Source organism: Nerophis ophidion, linkage group LG04, assembly GCF_033978795.1.
Source record: "Nerophis ophidion isolate RoL-2023_Sa linkage group LG04, RoL_Noph_v1.0, whole genome shotgun sequence".
Taxonomy (NCBI): Eukaryota; Metazoa; Chordata; class Actinopteri; order Syngnathiformes; family Syngnathidae; genus Nerophis; species Nerophis ophidion.
This window is the reverse complement of record NC_084614.1, coordinates 82,894,118-82,917,247: the sequence shown is the minus strand read 5'-3', so window position 1 is coordinate 82,917,247 and position 23,130 is coordinate 82,894,118. Positions and strand designations below refer to the sequence as shown.

At 38.1% G+C, this 23,130-nt stretch overlaps 1 protein-coding gene across 1 annotated transcript in view; it reads left to right on the top strand.

Annotated features, from left to right (window-relative positions):
• Positions 1-23,130, top strand: part of LOC133550485 (protocadherin Fat 3-like) — a 187,683-nt gene that overhangs the window by 93,414 nt on the left and 71,139 nt on the right. The window contains exons 27-33 of the mRNA XM_061896465.1: positions 1,511-1,923; positions 5,825-6,038; positions 6,100-6,314; positions 6,377-6,514; positions 12,559-12,702; positions 12,766-12,963; positions 13,034-13,311. Coding sequence (XP_061752449.1) covers positions 1,511-1,923; positions 5,825-6,038; positions 6,100-6,314; positions 6,377-6,514; positions 12,559-12,702; positions 12,766-12,963; positions 13,034-13,311 — 1,600 coding nt within the window. The remainder of the gene's footprint in view (positions 1-1,510; positions 1,924-5,824; positions 6,039-6,099; positions 6,315-6,376; positions 6,515-12,558; positions 12,703-12,765; positions 12,964-13,033; positions 13,312-23,130) is intronic.

The window sequence follows — 23,130 nt, the reverse complement described above, 5'->3', positions numbered from 1 at the left end:
CAGTTGAATATGCTACAAAGACAACATATTTCATGTTCAAACTCATAAACTTTTTTTTTTTTTTTTTGCAAATAATCATTAACTTTCTAATTTAATGCCAGCAACACGTGACAAAGAAGTTGGGAAAGGTGGCAATAAATACTGATAAAGTTGAGGAATGCTCATCAAACACTTATTGGGAACATCCCACAGGTGTGCAGGCTAATTGGGAACAGGTGGGTGCCATGATTGGCTATAAAAACAGCTTCCATGAAATGCCAAATAATTCACAAACAAGGATGGGGTGAGAGTCACCACTTTGTAAGCAAATTGTCGAACAGTTTTAGAACAACATTTCTCAACGAGCTATTGCAAGGAATTTTACCATCTACGGTCCGTAAAATCACCAAATGTTCAGAGAATCTGGAGAAATCACTGCACGTAAGCGATGATTTTACGGACCTTTGATCCCTCAGGCGGTACTGCATTAAAAAACCGACATCAGTGTGTAAAGGATATCACCACATGGGCTCAGTAACACTTCAGAAAACCACTGTCAGTAACTACAGTAACTACAGTTGGTCGCTATATCTGTAAGTGCAAGTTAAAACTCTACTACGCAAAGCAAAAACCATTTATCAACAACAACCAGGAACGCCGCCGGCTTCTCTGGGCCCGAGCTCATCTAAGATGGACTGATGCAAAGTGGAAAAGTGTTCTGTGGTCTGACGAGTCCACATTTCAAATTATATTTGGAAACTGTGGACGTGGTGTCCTCCGGAACAAAGAGGAAAATAACCATCCGGATTGTTAAAGGCGCAAAGTGTAAAAGCCAGCATGTGTGATGGTATGGGGGTGTATTAGTGCCCAAGGCATGGGTAACTTACACATCTGTGAAGGCACCATTAATGCTGAAAGGTACATACAGCTTTTGGAACAACATATGTTGTCATCCAAGCAACGTTATCATGGACGCCCCTGCTTATTTCAGCAATACAAGTGTTACAACAGCGTGGCTTCGTACAAAAAGAGTGCGAGTACTTTCCTGGCCCGCCTGCAGTCCAGACCTGTCTCCCATGGAAAATGTGTGAAGCGTAAAATAGGACAGCGGAGACCCCGGACTGTTGAAGGACTGAAGCTCTACATAAAACAAGAATGGGAAAGAATTCCACTTTCAAAGCTTCAACAATTAGTTTCCTCAGTTCCCAAACGTTTATTGAGTGTTGTTAAAAGAAAAGGTGATGTAACACAGTGGTGAACATGCCCTTTCCCAACTACTTTGGCACGTGTTGCAGCCATGAAATTCTAAGTTAATTATTATTTGCAAAAAAAAGTACAGTTTATGAGTTTGAACATGAAATATGTTGTCTTTGTAGCATATTCAACTGAATATGGCTTGAAAAGGATTTGCAAATCATTGTATTCTGTTTATATTTACATCTAACACCATTTCCCAACTCGTATGGAAACAGGGTTAGTATTAGGAAACGCGTGGGACTAAATCGTGCGTGACACTCGTGTTTGTGTTCAGGCGAGCTGCGCACGGCGGCGCCCGTGGACCGCGAGACCAAGCCGGCCTACAAGCTCATCGCCCAGGCGACGGACGGAGGCGGACTCTTCTGCCGCGCCGACGTCTCCCTCAGGGTCTTGGACGTGAACGACAACCCGCCCTCGTTCGCGTCCTCGCGCTACGCGGCGAGCGTGTACGAGAACGCCGCCCCCAACACCCTCCTCACGCGGCTGCAGGCCAGCGACCCCGACGAAGGCCTCAACCGGACCGTGGTCTACTCCCTGCTGGACTCGGCTGACGGCTTCTTCTCCATCGACCCGGTTTCTGGCGTGGTGGTCCTGGAGAGGACCCTGGACCGGGAGAGCCAGGACTCCTATCGGCTGCGCGTACGGGCCAGCGACCAAGCCGGGCTGCAGGGGGCGCTGTTTTCTCAGGTTGGTGTTTATTTCGTGTTTGCCTCATTCCTGTGAGAATCCTGCGTGTGACCGGCGCATTGAATCAATGCAACATTTAAAAAGTCAGCATGCCGACAGGTCAAATGCGACAATGTTACAGTTCCATGACTCCGAAGCGTACAGAAGGCATGCAAAATTTGTGTAAAAAAAGTTTTAGCGTTAGCATGCCATCAATTAGCATGTATGTACAACGTTATATACGTCGCATGCAAAATTTGCTCAAAAAAGCTAACATTCTAACGTTAGCATGCGAACAATTAGCATGTATTGTGTACTAAGTTATATGAAGCAGAAGCAAACGCATGCTAAATCTGCTTAGAAAAACATTAGCATGCTAACAATTAGCATGTATTGTGTACTAAGTTACATGAAGCAGAAGCGTACGCATGCTAAATTTGCTTAAAAAACATTAACATGCTAACAATTAGCATGTATCGTGTACTAAGTTATAAGACGCCAAAGTGTACGCATGCAAAATTTGCTTTAAAAAAAGGTAGCATGCTAAAAATTAGCATGTATTGTGTACTAAGTTATAATACGCCGAAGCGTACGCATGCAAAATATTCACCAAAAAAAGTTAGCATGCTAAAAATTGGCATGTGTCACATACCAAGTTTTATACACGCATGCAAAATTTGCTAAAAAAAAGGTAGCATGCTAAAAATTAGCATGTATTGTGTACTAAATGTAATACGCCAAAGCGCACGCATGCAAAATATGCTAAAAAAAAAAGTTAGCATGCTAAAAATTAGCATGTGTCACATACCAAGTTTTATACACGCATGCAAAATTTGCTAAAAAAAAAAGGTAGCATGCTAAAAATTAGCATGTATTGTGTACTAAGTTATAATATGCCGAAGCGTACGCATGCAAAAAAATGCAAAAAAAAAAAGTTAGCATGCTAAAAATTAGCATGTGTCACATACCAAGTTTTATACACGCATGCAAAATTTGCTAAAAAAAAAAGGTAGCATGCTAAAAATTAGCATGTATTGTGTACTAAGTTATAATACGCCGAAGCGTACGCATGCAAAATATGCACCAAAAAAAGTTAGCATGCTAAAAATTTGCATGTATTGTGTACTAAATGTAATACGCCGAAGCGCACGCATGCAAAATATGCAAAAAAAAAAAAAAGTTTGCATGCTAAAAATGAGCATGTGTCACATACCAAGTTTTATACACGCATGCAAAATTTGCTAAAAAAAAAGTAGCATGCTAAAAATTAGCATGTATTGTGTACTAAGTTATAAGACACCGAAGTGTACGTGTGCAAAATTTGCTTAAATTATTTTTAGCATGCTAACAATTAACGTGTCACGTACTAAGTTTTATATACGCATGCAAAATTTGCTATAAACAAAGCGAGACCAGCTTGCTAGTAAATAAATACAATTTTAAAAATAGAGGCAGCTCACTGGTAAGTGCTGCTATTTGAGCTATTTTTAGAACAGGCCAGTGGGCGACTCATCTGGTCCTTATGGGCGACCTGGTGCCCCCTGGTCTTGAGGCAGGCTAATGGCAGGATGAGTAAAAAAAACAAGAAGTCGGACATGAAAAGGTTTAGCATGGTTTGCTGTGAAAGATGTGGAGATTATAATTAAGATCAAGGCCCTGCGATGAGGTGGCGACTTGTCCAGGGTGTACCCCGCCTTCCGCCCGATTGTAGCTGAGATAGGCACCAGCGCCCCCCGCCAGCCCAAAAGGGAATAAGCGGTAGAAAGTAGATGGATGGATAATTAAGATCAATGCTTACCACAGCCGTCACCTCAGAGCAGCTCTCTGCTGCCCTCCAGTGGCTGCAGAGAGAACTACATAACAGAGGTTTTCCCAGGCCTGGCGGGGAACCAGACTTAAAAAGCTTGTAGAAAAGGATTTTAAAGGATTTCAATGTTCTGTTCAGCATAGAAGACACCTGGAAGAATGTAGTTTACATGACAAAAAAAAAAAATTTCATTAGGGACTTGTAAGTTCACAATTGAACTGATACGGTACCGATTACCGGGATATTGTTACTCAATTTTTGGTGATTTTGTGTGTGTTGATGAATGTTAGTTGTTGGACATGAAAGTTGGATTTTTTTACTGTAATATTTAAAAATGAGCTGATTATGATAACTGCTTTCCTTGCTACATTCTGGAATGTCGATTGCAATGTAGTTACACTTCCAAGACACCAGGAGGCAGTAATGTGAAGACCAGGGGTCAGCAACACTACATGTTGAAAGAGCTATTTTGGAACAAAAATACAAAAAAACTAATAAAACGCCTTATATAAGTGTTATAATGAAGACAACACATGATGTAAGTGTCTATATTAGCCTACTATCAAAATGACTTTATAGTTGTTATAATGAAAGCAACACATTGTGTAAGTGTCTATATTAGCTATATTAGCCTACTATCAAAACGACTTTAAAAGTCTCATATAAGTGTTATAATGAACATTTTTTTCAGCCCAAGGCGGCCCTAAAGTCAAAAAGTTGACCTGAACCGCCCGGAGGTGGCAAGTCTGTAACCGGAAGTGACGTCACGTGCAACAAATATGACAGTGTTTGATTTTGCGTAAATCGATAGTTGGTAGTATCGACGGAATTCAGTAGGTGACTAAGAAAGTAGCAAATTCTCAGTTACACACAGAAGGCTGTGAGAATGGAGGCAAATGTTGAATATTGTCTTTTCAGCAATATCATTTTATAATTTCATAGCTGCTATATGACTTTAAGGGCTGATTAAAATGAATGCTTTTTGGTGTCTGCAGATGGTTTTTTTAATGTTTGGGAAATACATTACTACAGCGTGGCGTGGTGGGTACAACGGACCGGACCAGCATTTTGAGGGTTCCAGGTTCGATCCCCGTGTCTGGCCATCCAAGTCACTGCCGTTGTGTCCTTGGGCAAGACACTTTACCCTTGCTCCCAGTGCTGAATAACTGATAATTGGAGGTCGGAGAGGCCCGTCCATCCATCCATTTTCTACCACTTGTCCCTTTTGGGATCACAGGGGGGGGAGGGGGGGGGGGGTGCTGGAGCCTATCTCAGCTGCATTCAGAGAGGCCGTAGGCGCAAATTGGCAGCCACACTTCTGTCAGTCTACACTTGCCTACCTTGAGACCTCCGTTTTAGGGAGGTGGGGGCAGTGGGCGTGATTGGGGGCGGGGCATGGTATATATATATATATATATATATATATATATATAAGAAATACTTGAATTTCAGAGTTCATTTATTTACACATATACACACACACAACACTTTATCTACTCATTGTTAAGTTAAGGGTTGAATTGTCCATCCTTGTTCTATTCTCTGTCACTATTTTTCTAACCATGTGCACGTACAGTAGATGGCAGTATTGTCCTGTCTAAGAGTGTCACAACATTGCTGTTTACGGCAGACGAACTACTTTACGGTAGACCAAAACGTGACTGCTGTTGTTGTAAGTTGTTTTGACGCGCTGTGAGGACGTTAATGAAACTGGCTGACAATAAACCCACATAAGATAGCAAAAACTCGCCCTCGATCATTCTACAGTTATAACGTCATTGGGCAGAGACGCGGTTTATATTGTGGGAAAGTGGAGGTGAAAACAGGCTGTCGACACGCCACTCAGGTCCGCATGGAGCTGGAGGGGGTGTGGCCTCCAGCTCCGTCTGAATTTCGGGAGATTTTCGGGAGAAAATTTGTCCCGGGAGGTTTTCGGGAGAGGTGCTGAATTTCGGGAGTCTCCCGGAAAATCCGTGAGGGTTGGCAAGTATGCTTTGGTAAGACTCGGACTCCGGATCTCAGGGCGGACACTAACCACCAGGCCACCGAGTCGGGAAAGGAAAAGTATTTGTAGTTACTGATCTGCCCGATGATCTTTGCTTGCGTGTCCACCAGGTGGACTTGACCGTCCTGGTCTTGGACGTCAACGACAACGCCCCGGTATTCCAGAGACGGGACTACACCGTGACCGTCCCCGAGGACGTGGCGGTGGGGACCGAGGTGCTCCGAGTGCTGGCGACCAGCGCCGACATCGGCCCCAACGCCGACATCGCCTACAGGATCCGCTCGGGCAACGAGTTGGCCAAGTTCTCCATCGACCGGATCCTCGGTGAGTCCGCCACTCGTCCCGACGCCGTCCGGGTTCCCGACTAACTTTCCCGGTCTTCCAGGGTCCATTTTCGTGACGGACGACTTGGACTTCGAGGTGTGCAAGGACTACTACCTGACGGTGGAGGCCTGGGACGGCGGAAGCCCTCCGCTCAGCGCCGCCACCATGGTGAGCGTCCAGCTGATGGACGTCAACGACAACGCCCCGGCTTTCAGTCAGGAGGTCTACAACGTCCTGGTGGGCGAGGACGCGGCGGTGGGACAGTCCATAACCAAGGTAGTCTTGGAAGCGGTCTGACCCCCCCGGAGTCTGTTAGTGAGCTGAATGGTGGACTTCAGGTGCTGGCAGAGGACCTGGACAGCAGAGTCAACGGACGCATCACCTACTCCATCCTCAAAGGCGACCGCGCTAACCACTTCTGGATCGACCCGGTGACGGGACTCCTCAAAGTCAATAAGCGTCTGGACCGAGAACTGGTGAGGACGCCGAAGGTCTGGGCGGGAATCGATAATCATTTTCCGGTTCACGACTCCAGTCAAGGTTAACGTGCTCTTGCAGACGGAACAAAGCCTGAGATCCTGTCCGAAGGCCGCTTGTAACAGTGAATGAATATCAGTCTCAACTAATTAGGGACCGAATGTCCCTTTGGGACAGAGGACCCTGTTGTACTTCTAAGGTTTTATTATTCTTGATTTTTCCGCCGCCTCTTTGAGCTGTAATTTGACCCCCTTAACATGCTTCAAAACTCACCAAATTTTACACAAACATCAGGACTGGCAACAATTGCGAGCTAATAAAAAACCAAACCCCAAAACTTAAAATTGCGCTCTAGCGCCCCCTAGGAAAAAACACAGACAAAACTGCTTGTAACTTCCGTTAGGAATGTCGTAGAGACATGAAACAAAAACCTTTATGTAGGTCTGACTTAGACCTAGATTTCATAAAATGACATCCTTCAGCAAAAATCGACAGGAAGTTGGCAAACACCCCTTCAAAACAAAAGTTTCCTAAAAAAAGTTATTTTTGCCGCTTTCAGTTGTAATTTGACCCCCTTAAATTGCTTCAAAACTCACCAAATTTTACACACACATCAGGACTGGCAAAAATTGCAAACAAATAAAAAACCAAACCCCAAAACTTAAAATTGCGTTCTAGCGCCCCCCTAGGAACAAAACACAGATAAAACTGCTCCTAGGAAGAAAACACAGACAAAACTGCTTGTAAGTTCCGTTAGGAATGTCGTAGAGACATGAAACAAAAACTTCTATGTAGGTCTCACTGAGACCTACATTTCATAAAGTGACATCCTTCAGCAAAAATCAACAAGAAGTTGGCTAACACCCCTTCAAAACAAAACATACCTAAAAAATGTCATTTCTGCCTCTTTGAGCTGTAATTTGACCCCCTTAAAATGCTTCAAAACTCACCAAATTTTACACACACATCAGGACTGGCAAAAATTGCAAACAAATAAAAAACCAAACCCCAAAACTTAAAATTGCGTTCTAGCGCCCCCCTAGGAACAAAACACAGATAAAACTGCTCCTAGGAAGAAAACACAGACAAAACTGCTTGTAAGTTCCGTTAGGAATGTCGTAGAGACATGAAACAAAAACTTCTATGTAGGTCTCACTGAGACCTACATTTCATAAAGTGACATCCTTCAGCAAAAATCAACAAGAAGTTGGCTAACACCCCTTCAAAACAAAACATACCTAAAAAATGTCATTTCTGCCTCTTTGAGCTGTAATTTGACCCCCTTAAAATGCTTCAAAACTCACCAAATTTTACACACACATCAGGACTGGCAAAAATTGCAAACAAATAAAAAAACAAACCCCAAAACTTAAAATTGCGCTCTAGCGCCCCCTAGGAATAAAACACAGACAGAACTGCTCCTAGGAACAAAACAGACAAAACTGCTTGTAACTTCCGTTAGGAATGTCATAGAGACATGAAAGAAAAGCCTCTATGTAGGTCTGACTTAGACTTAGATTTCATAAAATGACATCCTTCAGCAAAAATCCACAGGAAGTTGGCAAACACCCCTTCAAAACAAAAGTTTCCTAAAAAATGTCATTTCTGCCTCTTTGAGATGTAATTTCAAAACTTCAAAACTTCAAAGCTTCAAAACTAACCAGATTTTACACACACATCAGGACTGGCAAAAATTGCGAACTAATTAAAAAACAAACCCCAAAACTTAAAATTGGGCTCTAGCGCCCCCTAGGAAAAAACACAGACAAAACTGCTTGTAACTTCCGTTAGGAATGTCGTAGAGACATGAAACGAAAACCTTTATGTAGGTCTGACCTAGACCTACATTTCATAAACTGACATCCTTCAGCAAAAATCGACAGGAAGTTGGCAAACACCCCTTCAAAACAAAAGTTTCCTAAAAAAAGTAATTTTTGCCGCTTTCAGTTGTAATTTGACCCCCTTAAATTGCTTCAAAACTCACCAAATTTTACACAAACATCAGGACTGGCAAAAATTGCAAACAAATAAAAAAACAAACCCCAAAACTTAAAATTGCGCTCTAGCGCCCCCTAGGAATAAAACACAGATAAAACTGCTCCTAGGAAGAAAACACAGACAAAACTGCTTGTAACTTCCGTTAGGAATGTTGTAGAGACATGAAACAAAAACCTCTATGTAGGTCTGACTTAGACCTAGATTTCATAAAATGACATCCTTCAGCAAAAATCCACAGGAAGTTGGCAAACACCCCTTCAAAACAAAACATACCTAAAAAATGTCATTTCTGCCTCTTTGAGCTATAATTTGACCACTTTAACATGCTTCAAAACTCACCAAATTTAACACAAACATCAGGACTGGCAAAAATTGCAAACTAATAAAAAACCAAACCCAAAAACTTAAAATTGCGCTCTAGCGCCCCCTAGGAATAAAACACAGATAAAACTATTCCTAGGATGAAAACACAGACAAAACTGCTTGTAACTTCCGTTAGGAATGTTGTAGAGACATGAAACAAAAACTTCTATGTAGGTCTGACTTAGACCTACATTTCATACACTGATATCCTTTGGCAAAAATCAACAAGAAGTTGGCAAACACTCCTTCAAAACAAAAGTTTCCCGAAAAATGTCATTTTTGCCTTTTTGAGCTGTAATTTGACCCCCTTAAAATTGTTCAAAACTCACCAAATTTAACACACATCAGGACTGGGGAAAATTGCCATCTAATAAAAAAAACAAAAAAAAAACACCCCAAAACTCAAAATTGCGCTCTAGCGCCCCCTAGGAATAAAAAACAGACAAAACTGCTCCTAGGAACAAAACAGACAAAACTGCTTGTAACTTCCGTTAGGAATGTCGTAGAGACATGAAAGAAAAGCCTCTATGTAGGTCTGACTTAGACCTAGATTTCATAAAGTGACATCCTTCAGCAAAAATCCACAGGAAGTTGGCAAACACCCCTTCAAAACAAAACTTACCTAAAAAATGTCATTTCTGCCTCTTTGAGCTCTAATTTGACCACTTTAACATGCTTCAAAACTCACCAAATTTAACACACACATCAGGACTGGCGAAAATTGCAAACTAATAGAAAACCAAACCCCAAAACTTAAAATTGCGCTCTAGCGCCCCCTAGGAATAAAACACAGATAAAACTATTCCTAGGATGAAAACACAGACAAAACTGCTTGTAACTTCCGTTAGGAATGTTGTAGACATGAAACAAAAACTTCTATGTAGGTCTCACTTAGACCTACATTTCACACACTGACATCCTTCAGCAAAAATCAACAAGAAGTTGGCAAACACTCCTTCAAAACGAAACTTACCTAAAAAATGTCATTTCTGCCTCTTTGAGCTCTAATTTGACCACTTTAACATGCTTCAAAACTCACCAAATTTAACACACACATCAGGACTGGCGAAAATTGACATCTATTAAAAAACAAACAAACCCCAAAACTCAAAATTGCGCTCTAGTGCCCCCTACAAATAAAACACAGACAAAACTGTTTGTAACTTCCGTTAAGAATGTCAGAGACATGGTGGGCCACATTAAATAATGTAGTGGACCACATTAAGTAATGTGGTGGACATCATAATTAATGTGACAGACCAAATAAATAACATATAGCGGACCACATAAAATGATGTGACGAGCCACTTTAAATAATGTAGCAGACCACATAAAATGATGTGACGAGCCACTTTAAATAATGTAGCAGACCACATAAAATGATGTGGTGGACGTCAAAAATAATGTGACAGACCAACCAATTAAATAACGTATAGCGGACCACATAAAATGATTTGGCGGGCCACCTTAAATAATGTAGCGCACCACATAAAATGATGTGGTGGGCCACCTTAAATAATGTAGTGGACCATGTTAAGTAATGTGGTGGACATCATAAATAATGTGATGGACCAAATAAATAATGTAGCGCACCACATAAAATGATTTGGCGGGCCACATTAAATAATGTAGTGGACCATGTTAAGTAATGTGGTGGACATCATAAATAATGTGATGGACCAAATAAATAATGTATAGCGGACCACATAAAATGATTTGGCGGGCCACATTAAATAATGTAGCGCACCACATAAAATGATGTGGTGGGCCACCTTAAATAATGTAGTGGACCATGTTAAGTAATGTGGTGGACATCATAAATAATGTGATGGACCAAATAAATAATGTATAGCGGACCACATAAAATGATTTGGCGGGCCACTTTAAATAATGTAGCGGACCACATTAAATGATGTGGTGGGCCACCTTAAATAATGTAGTGGACCATGTTAAGTAATGTGGTGGACATCATAAATAATGTGATGGACCGAATAAATAATGTATAGCGGACCACATAAAATGATTTGGCGGGCCACCTTAAATAATGTAGTGGACCATGTTAAGTAATGTGGTGGACATCATAAATAATGTGATGGACCAAATAAATAATGTATAGCGGACCACATAAAATGATTTGGCGGGCCACGTTAAATAATGTAGCGCACCACATAAAATGATGTGGTGGGCCACCTTAAATAATGTAGTGGACCATGTTAAGTAATGTGGTGGACATCATAAATAATGTGATGGACCAAATAAATAATGTATAGCGGACCACATAAAATGATTTGGCGGGCCACTTTAAATAATGTAGTGGACCATGTTAAATGATGTGGTGGGCCACTTTAATTAATTAGCGGACCACATAAAATGATGTGACGAGCCACATTAAATAATGTAGCGCACTACATTAAAAGACGTGGTAGGCCACCTTAAATAATGTAGCGGACCACATTAAAAGACGTGGTGGGCCACCTTAAATAATGTAGCGCACCACATTAAAAGACGTGGTAGGCCACCTTAAATAATGTAGCGCACCACATTAAAAGACGTGGTAGGCCACATTAAATAATGTAGCGGACCACATTAAAAGACGTGGTGGGCCACCTTAAATAATGTAGCGCACCACATTAAAAGACGTGGTAGGCCACCTTAAATAATGTAGCGGACCACATTAAAAGACGTGGTGGGCCACCTTAAATAATGTAGCGCACCACGTTAAAAGACGTGGTAGGCCACCTTAAATAATGTAGCGCACCACATTAAAAGGCGTGGTAGGCCACCTTAAATAATGTAGCGGACCACATTAAAAGACGTGGTGGGCCACCTTAAATAATGTAGCGCACTACATTAAAAGACGTGGTAGGCCACCTTAAATAATGTAGCGGACCACATTAAAAGACGTGGTGGGCCACCTTAAATAATGTAGCGCACCACATTAAAAGACGTGGTAGGCCACCTTAAATAATGTAGCGGACCACATTAAAAGATGTGGTGGGCCACCTTAAATAATGTAGCGCACCACATTAAAAGACGTGGTAGGCCACCTTAAATAATGTAGCGCACCACATTAAAAGACGTGGTAGGCCACATTAAATAATGTAGCGGACCACATTAAAAGACGTGGTGGGCCACCTTAAATAATGTAGCGCACCACATTAAAAGACGTGGTAGGCCACCTTAAATAATGTAGCGGACCACATTAAAAGACGTGGTGGGCCACCTTAAATAATGTAGCGCACCACGTTAAAAGACGTGGTAGGCCACATTAAATAATGTAGCGCACCACGTTAAAAGACGTGGTAGGCCACATTAAATAATGTAGCGGACCACATTAAAAGACGTGGTGGGCCACATTAAATAATGTAGCGCACCACGTTAAAAGACGTGGTAGGCCACATTAAATAATGTAGCGCACCACATTAAAAGGCGTGGTAGGCCACCTTAAATAATGTAGCGGACCACATTAAAAGACGTGGTGGGCCACCTTAAATAATGTAGCGCACCACGTAAATAAAGTGGCGGATGAAATAAATATTGTATGAATATTTGTGACTGACTACGTACATTTTCCAAAAATAAATGTTTAGGCAGGCCACTTCATGGACCACTTTGTATAATATTATTGTAAAGACAGTTGTACACCTGTGCTGATCTGGCCCCTCCCCCTCCCCCTGCCCAGGTGTCACGGTACACCCTGTCCGTGCAAGCCTTCGACAGCGGCTCCCCCGCCATGTCCTCCAGCGTCAGCGTCAACGTGGACGTGGCCGACATCAACGACAACGCGCCCGTCTTCACGCCCCCCAACTCCACCGCCGTGGTCCAGGTAAGGGTCGGAGAGCCCGGGTCGCTGCAGGACGGAGGTGACGCCCACCTGTCCACCCCGCAGCTGAGCCAGCCCCCCGGCAGCGTCCTCCTGCAGCTGTCCGTCAGCGACAAAGACTCCCCCAGGAACGGCCCCCCCTTCCAGTTCCGCCTGCTTGCCGGAAACGAGGGCGGGTTCTTCACTTTGGACCAAACCGGAACGCTCAGGTCCGATGGCGTCTTCGGGCCCGAGTCCCCGAGGGAGTTCACCCTGGAAGTGCAGGTGTGATACCCGCACTGTTTGTCTCCTCGCCGTGAGCGGAGTGACTTCCTGTCTCCTTGCGCCCTCCCAGGCCCGGGACTCCGGCAGACCTCCTCTGGCGTCGTCCTCCTGGATCTTCCTGCGCGTGCTCGGCAACAGTCAGTACAAACCCGCCGCCTCGTCCTTGGAGGTCATGGTCGTCACGGCGACCGACACCTTCCAGGGCGGCCTGATCGGTCGCATCCACGCCACGGACCGGGACGCCAACGACGTGCTGACCTTTACCCAGAAGCCCCAGCCCGGCGCCATGTTCAGCATCCACAGACGAGACGGCAGCGTTTCGGCTCTCCCAGGCTTGGAGCCCGGCAGGTTTGGACCTTAGGCCGTCCCTCCAGGACTTCAACAGCCCTTTGAGACACTTGTGATTTACAGCTTCAAATGTTAGCATTTCTAAGTTAGCATGCTACCATAGCACAAGTTAACATACTTTTAAGATGGTTTCAAGTATCAAAAGCCAAGATTTGTAGGTTTAAATGAATAAATTACGATAAAATGCTACCATAGCACAAGTTAACATACTTTTAAGATAGTTTCAAGTATCAAAAGACTTGATTTGTCGGTTTAAATGAATGAAATGAGCTAAAATGTTAGCATGCTAAAGTTAGCATGCTACCATAGGACAAGTTAACATACTTTTAAGATGGTTTCAAGTATCAAAAGACTTGATTTGTAGGTTTAAATAAATTAAATGAGATAAAATATTAGCATGCTAAGGTTAACATACAACCATAGGACAAGTTAACATACTTTTAAGATGGTTTCAAGTATCAAAAGCCATGATTTGTTGGTTTAAATGAATGAAATGAGCTAAAATGTTACCATGCTAAAGTTAGCATGCTACCATAGGAAAAGATAACATACTTTTAAGACGGTTTCAAGTATCAAAAGCCATGATTTGTTGGTTTAAATGAATGAAATGAGCTAAAATGTTACCATGCTAAAGTTAGCATGCTACCATAGGAAAAGTTAACATACTTTTAAGACGGTTTCAAGTATCAAAAGCCATGATTTGTTGGTTTAAATGAATGAAATGAGCTAAAATGTTACCATGCTAAAGTTAGCATGCTACCATAGGAAAAGATAACATACTTTTAGGATGGTTTCAAGTATCAAAAGCCTTGATTTGTCGGTTTAAATGAATGAAATGAGCTAAAATGTTAGCATGCTAAAGTTATCATGCTACCATAGGAAAAGTTAACATACTTTTAAGATGCTTTTAAGTATCAAAAGCCTTGATTTGTAGGTTTAAACAAATGAAATGAGATAAAATGCTACCATAGGACATGGTTTCAAGTATCAAAAGCCATGATTTGTAGGTACTAACTTAAAATGTTAGCAAGCTAATGTTAACATGCTACCATTCGACAAGTTAACAAACTTTTAAGATGGTTTCAAGTATCAAAAGCCAAGATTTACAGGTTTAAACAAATTAAATTAGATAAAATGGTAGCTTAAAAGGTTAGCATGCTAATTTTAACATGTAACCATTAGACAAGTTAACATACTTTTAAGATGGTTTCAACTATCAAAAGCCAAGATTTATAGGTTTAAATGAATAAATTACGATAAAATGCTACCATAGGACTATTTAACATACTTTTAAAATAGTTTCAAGTATCAAAAGACTTGATTTGTCGGGTTAAATGAATTAAATTAGCTAAAATGTTAGCATGCTACCATAGGACAAGTTAACATACTATTAAGATGGTTTCAAGTATTAAAAGCCATGATTTGTTGGTTTAAATGAACGAAATGAGCTAAAATGTTAGCATGCTAAGGTTAGAATTCTACCATAGGACAAGTTAACATACTTTTAAGATGCTTTCAAGTATCAAAAGCCTTGATTTGTCGGTTTAAATGAATGAAATGAGCTAAAATGTTAGCATGCTAAAGTTATCATGCTACCATAGGAAAAGTTTACATACTTTTAAGATGCTTTTAAGTATCAAAAGCCTTGATTTGTAGGTTTAAACAAATGAAATGAGATAAAATGCTACCATAGGACATGGTTTCAAGTATCAAAAGCCATGATTTGTAGGTACTAACTTAAAATGTTAGCAAGCTAATGTTAACATGCTACCATTCGACAAGTTAACAAACTTTTAAGATGGTTTCAAGTATCAAAAGCCAAGATTTACAGGTTTAAACAAATTAAATTAGATAAAATGGTAGCTTAAAAGGTTAGCATGCTAATTTTAACATGTAACCATTAGACAAGTTAACATACTTTTAAGATGGTTTCAACTATCAAAAGCCAAGATTTATAGGTTTAAATGAATAAATTACGATAAAATGCTACCATAGGACTATTTAACATACTTTTAAGATAGTTTCAAGTATCAAAAGACTTGATTTGTAGGTTTAAATGAATGAAATGAGATAAAATATTAGCATGCTAAGGTTAACATGTTACCATAGGACAAGTTAACATACTTTTAAGATAGTTTCAAGTATCAAAAGACTTGATTTGTCGGTTTAAATGAATGAAATTAGCTAAAATGTTAGCATGCTAAAGTTAGCATGCTACCATAGGACAAGTTAACATACTTTTAAGATGCTTTCAAGTATCAAAAGCCATGATTTGTAGGTTTAAACAAATGAAATTCTACCATAGGACATGGTTTTAAGTATCAAAAGCCATGATTTGTAGGTACTAACTTAAAATGTTAGCAAGCTAATGTTAACATGCTACCATTCGACAAGTTAACAAACTTTCAAGATAGTTTCAAGTATCAAAAGCCATGATTTTTAGGTTTAAACAAATTAAATGAGATAAAATGGTAGCTTAAAAGGTTAGCATGCTAATTTTAACATATTACCATTCGAGAAGTTAACATACTTTTAAGTGAAGTGAGTGATATTTATATAGCGCTTTTTCTCTAGTGACTCAAAGCGCTTTACATAGTGAAACCCAATATCTAAGTTACATTTAAAGCAGTGTGGGTGGCACTGGGAGCAGGTGGGTAAAGTGTCTTGCCCAAGGACACAACGGCAGTGGCTAAGGTGGCGGAAGCGGGGATCGAACCTGCAACCCTCAAGTTGCTGGCACGGCCACTCTACCAACTGAGCTGTATAAGATGGTTTCAAGTATCAAAAGCCAAGATTTATAGGTTTAAATGAATGAATTACGATAAAATGCTACCATAGGACTAGTTAACATACTTTTAAGATGGTTTCAAGTATCAAAAGACTTGATTTGTAGGTTTAAATGAATGAAATGAGATAAAATATTAGCATGCTAAGGTTAACATTCTACCATAAGACAAGTCAACATACTTTTAAGACGGTTTTAAGTATCAAAAGCCATGATTTGTTGGTTTAAATGAATGAAATGAGCTAAAATGTTACCATGCTAAAGTTAGCATGCTACCATAGGAAAAGATAACATACTTTTAAGACGGTTTCAAGTATCAAAAGCCATGATTTGTTGGTTTAAATGAATGAAATGAGCTAAAATGTTACCATGCTAAAGTTAGCATGCTACCATAGGAAAAGATAACATACTTTTAAGACGGTTTCAAGTATCAAAAGCCATGATTTGTTGGTTTAAATGAATGAAATGAGCTAAAATGTTACCATGCTAAAGTTAGCATGCTACCATAGGAAAAGATAACATACTTTTAAGACGGTTTCAAGTATCAAAAGCCATGATTTGTCGGTTTAAATGAATGAAATGAGCTAAAATGTTAGCATGCTAAAGTTAGCATGCTACCATAGGAATAGATAACATACTTTTAGGATGGTTTCAAGTATCAAAAGCCATGATTTGTCGGTTTAAAATTAAGGAAATTAGCTAAAATGTTAGCATGCTAAGGTTAGAATTCTACCATAAGACAAGTTAACATACTTTTAAGATGCTTTCAAGTATCAAAAGCCATGATTTGTAGGTTTAAATGAATGAAATGCTACCATAGGACATGGTTTTAAGTATCAAAAGCCATGATTTGTAGGTACTAACTTAAAATGTTAGCAAGCTAATGTTAACATGCTACCTTTCGACAAGTTAACAAACTTTTAAGATGGTTTCAAGTATCAAAAGCCATGATTTTTAGGTTTAAACAAATTTAATGAGATAAAATGGTAGCTTAAAAGGTTAGCATGCTAATTTTAACACATTACCATTCGAGAAGTTAACATACTTTTAAGATGGTTTCAAGTATCAAAAGCCAGGATTTATAGGTTTAAATTAATGAATTACGATAAAATGCTACCATAGGACTATTTAACATACTTTTAAGATAGTTTCAAGTATCAAAAGACTTGATTTGTAGGTTTAAATGAATGAAATGAGATAAAATATTAGCATGCTAAGGTTAACATGTTACCATAGGACAAGTTAACATACTTTTAAGATAGTTTCAAGTATCAAAAGACTTGATTTGTCGGTTTAAATGAATGAAATTAGCTAAAATGTTAGCATGGTACCATAGGACAAGTTAACATACTATTAAGATGGTTTCAGGTATCAAAAGCCTTGATTTGTCGGTTTAAATGAACGAAATGAGCTAAAATGTTAGCATGCTTAAGTTACGATGCAACCATAGGAAAAGTAAACATACTTTTAGGATGGTTTCAAGTATCAAAAGCCATGATTTGTCGGTTTAAATGAAGGAAATTAGCTAAAATGTTAGCATGCTAAGGTTAGAATTCTACCATAGGACAAGTTAACATACTTTTAAGATGCTTTCAAGTATCAAAAGCCATGATTTGTCGGTTTAAATGAAGGAAATTAGCTAAAATGTTAGCATGCTAAGGTTAGAATTCTACCATAGGACAAGTTAACATACTTTTAAGATGCTTTCAAGTATCAAAAGCCATGATTTGTCGGTTTAAATGAAGGAAATTAGCTAAAATGTTAGCATGCTAAGGTTAGAATTCTACCATAGGACAAGTTAACATACTTTTAAGATGCTTTCAAGTATCAAAAGCCATAATTTGTAGGTTTAAACAAATGAAATGCTACCATAGGACATGGTTTTAAGTATCAAAAGCCATGATTTGTAGGTACTAACTTAAAATGTTAGCAAGCTAATGTTAACATGCTACCATTCGACAAGTTAACAAACTTTCAAGATAGTTTCAAGTATCAAAAGCCATGATTTTTAGGTTTAAACAAATTAAATGAGATAAAATGGTAGCTTAAAAGGTTAGCATGCTAATTTTAACATATTACCATTCGAGAAGTTAACATACTTTTAAGTGAAGTGAGTGATATTTATATAGCGCTTTTTCTCTAGTGACTCAAAGCGCTTTACATAGTGAAACCCAATATCTAAGTTACATTTAAAGCAGTGTGGGTGGCACTGGGAGCAGGTGGGTAAAGTGTCTTGCCCAAGGACACAACGGCAGTGACTAAGGGGGCGGAAGCGGGGATCGAACCTGCAACCCTCAAGTTGCTGGCACGGCCACTCTACCAACCGAGCTATATAAGATGGTTTCAAGTATCAAAAGCCAAGATTTATAGGTTTAAATGAATGAATTACGATAAAATGCTACCATAGGACTAGTTAACATACTTTTAAGATGGTTTCAAGTATCAAAAGACTTGATTTGTTGGTTTAAATGAATGAAATGAGATAAAATATTAGCATGCTAAGGTTAACATGTTACCATAGGACAAGTTAACATACTTTTAAGACGGTTTCAAGTATCAAAAGCCATGATTTGTCGGTTTAAATGAAGGAAATTAGCTAAAATGTTAGCATGCTACCATAGGAAGAGATAACATACTTTTAGGATGGTTTCACGTATCAAAAGCCATGATTTGTAGGTTTAAATGAACAAAATGAGATAAAATATTAGCATGCTAAGGTTAACATGTTACCATAGGACAAGTTAACATACTTTTAAGACGGTTTCAAGTATCAAAAGCCATTATTTGTCGGTTTAAATGAAGGAAATGAGCTAAAATGTTAGCATGCTTAAGTTACGATGCAACCATAGGACAAGTTAACATACTTTTAAGATGGTTTCAAGTACCAAAAGCCATGATTTGTCAGTTTAAATGAAAAGGAAATGAGCTAAAATGTCAGCATGCTAAGGTTAGAATTCTACCATTTGACAAGTTATACTTTTAAGATGGTTTCAAGTATCAAAAGCCAAGATTTATAGGTTTAAACGAATGAAATGAGATAAAATGCTACCATAGGACACGGTTTCAAGTATCAAATTTGTAGGTACTAACTTAAAATGTTAGCATGCTAAAGTTATCATGCTACCATAAGACAAGTTAACATACTTTTAAGATGGTTTCAAGTATGAAAAGGATTGATTTATAGGTTTAAATGAATGAAATGAGATAAAATGCTACCATAGGACATGGTTTTAAGTATCAAAAGCCTTGATTTGTAGGTACTAACTTAAAATATTAGCATGCTAATGTTAACATGCTACCATTCAACAAGCTTTTAAGATGGTTTCAAGTAACAAAAGCCTTGATTTGTAGGTTTAAACAAATTAAATTAGATAAAACGGAAGCTTAAAAGGTTAGCATGCTAATTTTAACATGTTACCATTCGACAAGTTAACATACTTTTAAGATGGTTTCAAGTATTAAAAGCCATGATTTGTTGGTTTAAATGAATGAAATGAGCTAAAATGTTTGCATGCTAAAGTTAGCATGCTACAATAGGACAAGTTCACATACTTTAAGATGCTTTTAAGTATCAAAAGCCTTGATTTGTAGGTTTAAATGAATGAAATTAGCTAAAATGTTAGCATGCTAAAGTTAGCATGCTACCATAGGAAAAGTTAACATACTTTTAAGATGGTTTCAAGTATCAAAAGCCAAGATTTGTTGATTTAAATGAACGAAATGAGCTAAAATGTTAGCATGCTTAAGATACAATGCAACCATAGGACAAGTTAACATACTTTTAAGACAGTTTCAAGTATCAAAAGCCATGATTTGTCGGTTTAAATGAAGGAAATGGGCTCAAATGTCAGCATGCTAAGGTTAGAATTCTACCATAGGACAAGTTAACATACTTTTAAGATGGTTTCAAGTATCAAAAGCTATGATTTATAGGTTTAAACGAATGAAATGTGATAAAATGCTACCATAGGATTAGTTAACATACTTATAAGATGATTTCAAGTATCAAAAGCCATGATTTGTTGGTTTAAATGAACGAAATGAGCTAAAATGTTAGCATGCTTAAGTTACGATGCAACCATGGGACAAGTTAACATACTTTTAAGACGGTTTTAAGAATCAAAAGCCATGATTTGTTGGTTTAAATTAATGAAATTAGCTAAAATGTTAGCATGCTACCATAGGAAAAGTTAACATACTTTTAAGATGGTTTCAAGTATCAAAAGCCAAGATTTGTTGATTTAAATGAACGAAATGAGCTAAAATGTTCGCATGCTTAAGTTACAATGCAACCATAGGGCACGTTAACACACTTTTAAGATGGTTTCAAATATCAAAAACCTTGATTTGTAGGTTTAAACAAATTAAATGCAATAAAATGCTGCCATAAGACAAGTTAACATACTTTTAAGATGGTTTCAAGTATCAAAAGTCTTGATTTGTAGGTTTAAATGAATGAAATGAGATAAAATATTAGCATGCTAAGGTTAACATGTTACCATAGGACAAGTTAACATACTTTTAAGATAGTTTCAAGTATCAAAAGACTTGATTTATAGGTTTAAATAAAGGAAATGAGATAAAATATTAGCATGCTAAGGTTAACATGCAACCATAGGACAAGTTAACATACTTTTAAGATGGTTTCAAGTATCAAAAGCCATGATTTGTAGGTTTAAATGAAGGAAATGAGCTAAAATGTTAGCATGCTGAGGTTAGAATTCTACAATTTGACAAGTTATACTTTTAAGATGGTTTCAAGTATCAAAAGCCAAGATTTATAGGTTTAAATGAATGCAATGAGATAAAATGCTACCATAGGACATGGTTTCAAGTATTAAATTTGTAGGTACTAACTTAAAGTGTTAGCATGCTAAAGTTAGAATGCTACCATTCGACATGTTAACATACTTTTAAGACAGTTTCAAGTATCAAAAGACATGATTTGTCGGTTTAAATGAAGGAAATGGGCTCAAATGTCAGCATGCTAAAGTTACAATGCAACCATAGGACAAGTTAACATACTTTTAAGATGGTTTCAAGTATCAAAAGACATGATTTGTCGGTTTAAATGAAGGAAATGGGCTCAAATGTCAGCATGCTAAAGTTACAATGCAACCATAGGACAAGTTAACATACTTTTAAGATGGTTTCAAGTATCAAAAGCCATGATTTGTAGGTTTAAACAAATGAAATGTGATAAAATGCTACCATAGGATTAGTTAACATACTTATAAGATGATTTCAAGTATCAAAAGCCATGATTTGTAGGTTTAAATGAAGGAAATGGGCTCAAATGTCAGCATGCTAAGGTTAGAATTCTACCATAGGACAAGTTAACATACTTTTAAGATGGTTTCAAGTATCAAAAGCCATGATTTGTAGGTTTAAATGAACGAAATGAGCTAAAATGTTAGCATGCTTAAGTTACAATGCAACCATGGGACAAGTTAACATACTTTTAAGACGGTTTTAAGTATCAAAAGCCATGATTTGTTGGTTTAAATGAATGAAATTAGGTAAAATGTTAGCATGCTACCATAGGAAAAGTTAACATACTTTTAAGATGGTTTCAAGTATCAAAAGCCAAGATTTGTTGATTTAAATGAACGAAATGAGCTAAAATGTTCGCATGCTTAAGTTACAATGCAACCATAGGGCACGTTAACATACTTTTAAGATGGTTTCAAGTATCAAAAGCCAAGATTTGTTGATTTAAATGAACGAAATGAGCTAAAATGTTAGCATGCTTAAGTTACAATGCAACCATGAGACAAGTTAACATACTTTTAAGACGGTTTTAAGTATCAAAAGCCATGATTTGTTGGTTTAAATGAATGAAATTAGCTAAAATGTTAGCATGCTACCATAGGAAAAGTTAACATACTTTTAAGATGGTTTCAAGTATCAAAAGCCAAGATTTATAGGTTTAAATGAATGCAATGAGCTAAAATGTTAGCATGCTGAGGTTAGAATTCTACAATTTGACAAGTTATACTTTTAAGATGGTTTCAAGTATCAAAAGCCAAGATTTATAGGTTTAAATGAATGCAATGAGATAAAATGCTACCATAGGACATGGTTTCAAGTATTAAATTTGTAGGTACTAACTTAAAATGTTAGCATGCTAAAGTTAGAATGCTACCATTCGACATGTTAACGTACTTTTAAGACAGTTTCAAGTATCAAAAGCCATGATTTGTCGGTTTAAATGAAGGAAATGGGCTCAAATGTCAGCATGCTAAGGTTAGAATTCTACCATAGGACAAGTTAACATACTTTTAAGATGGTTTCAAGTATCAAAAGCCATGATTTGTAGGTTTAAACGAATGAAATGTGATAAAATGCTACCATAGGATTAGTTAACATACTTATAAGATGGTTTCAAGTATCAAAAGCCATGATTTGTTGGTTTAAATGAACGAAATGAGCTAAAATGTTAGCATGCTTAAGTTACAATGCTACCATAGGACAAGTTAACATACTTTTAAGATGGTTTCAAGTATCAAAAGCCTTGATTTGTTGGTTTAAATGAACGAAATGAGCTAAAATGTTAGCATGCTTAAGTTACGATGCAACCATAGGAAAAGTTAACATACTTTTAGGATGGTTTCAAGTATCAAAAGACTTGATTTGTAGGTTTAAATGAATGAAATGAGATAAAATATTAGCATGCTAAGGTTAGCATGTTACCATAGGACAAGTTAACATACTTTTAAGACGGTTTCAAGTATCAAAAGCCATGATTTGTCGGTTTAAATGAATGAAATTAGCTAAAATGTTAGCATGCTTAAGTTACAATGCAACCATAGGACAAGTTAACATACTTTTAAGATGGTTTCAAATATCAAAAGCCATGATTCGTCGGTTTAAATGACTGAAATGAGCTAAAATGTTAGCATGCTAAAGTTAGCATGCTACCATAGGACACGTTAAAATACTTTTAAGATGGTTTCAAGTCTCAAAAACCTTGATTTGTAGCTTTAAACGAATGAAATGCAATAAAATGCTGCCATAAGACAAGTTAACATACT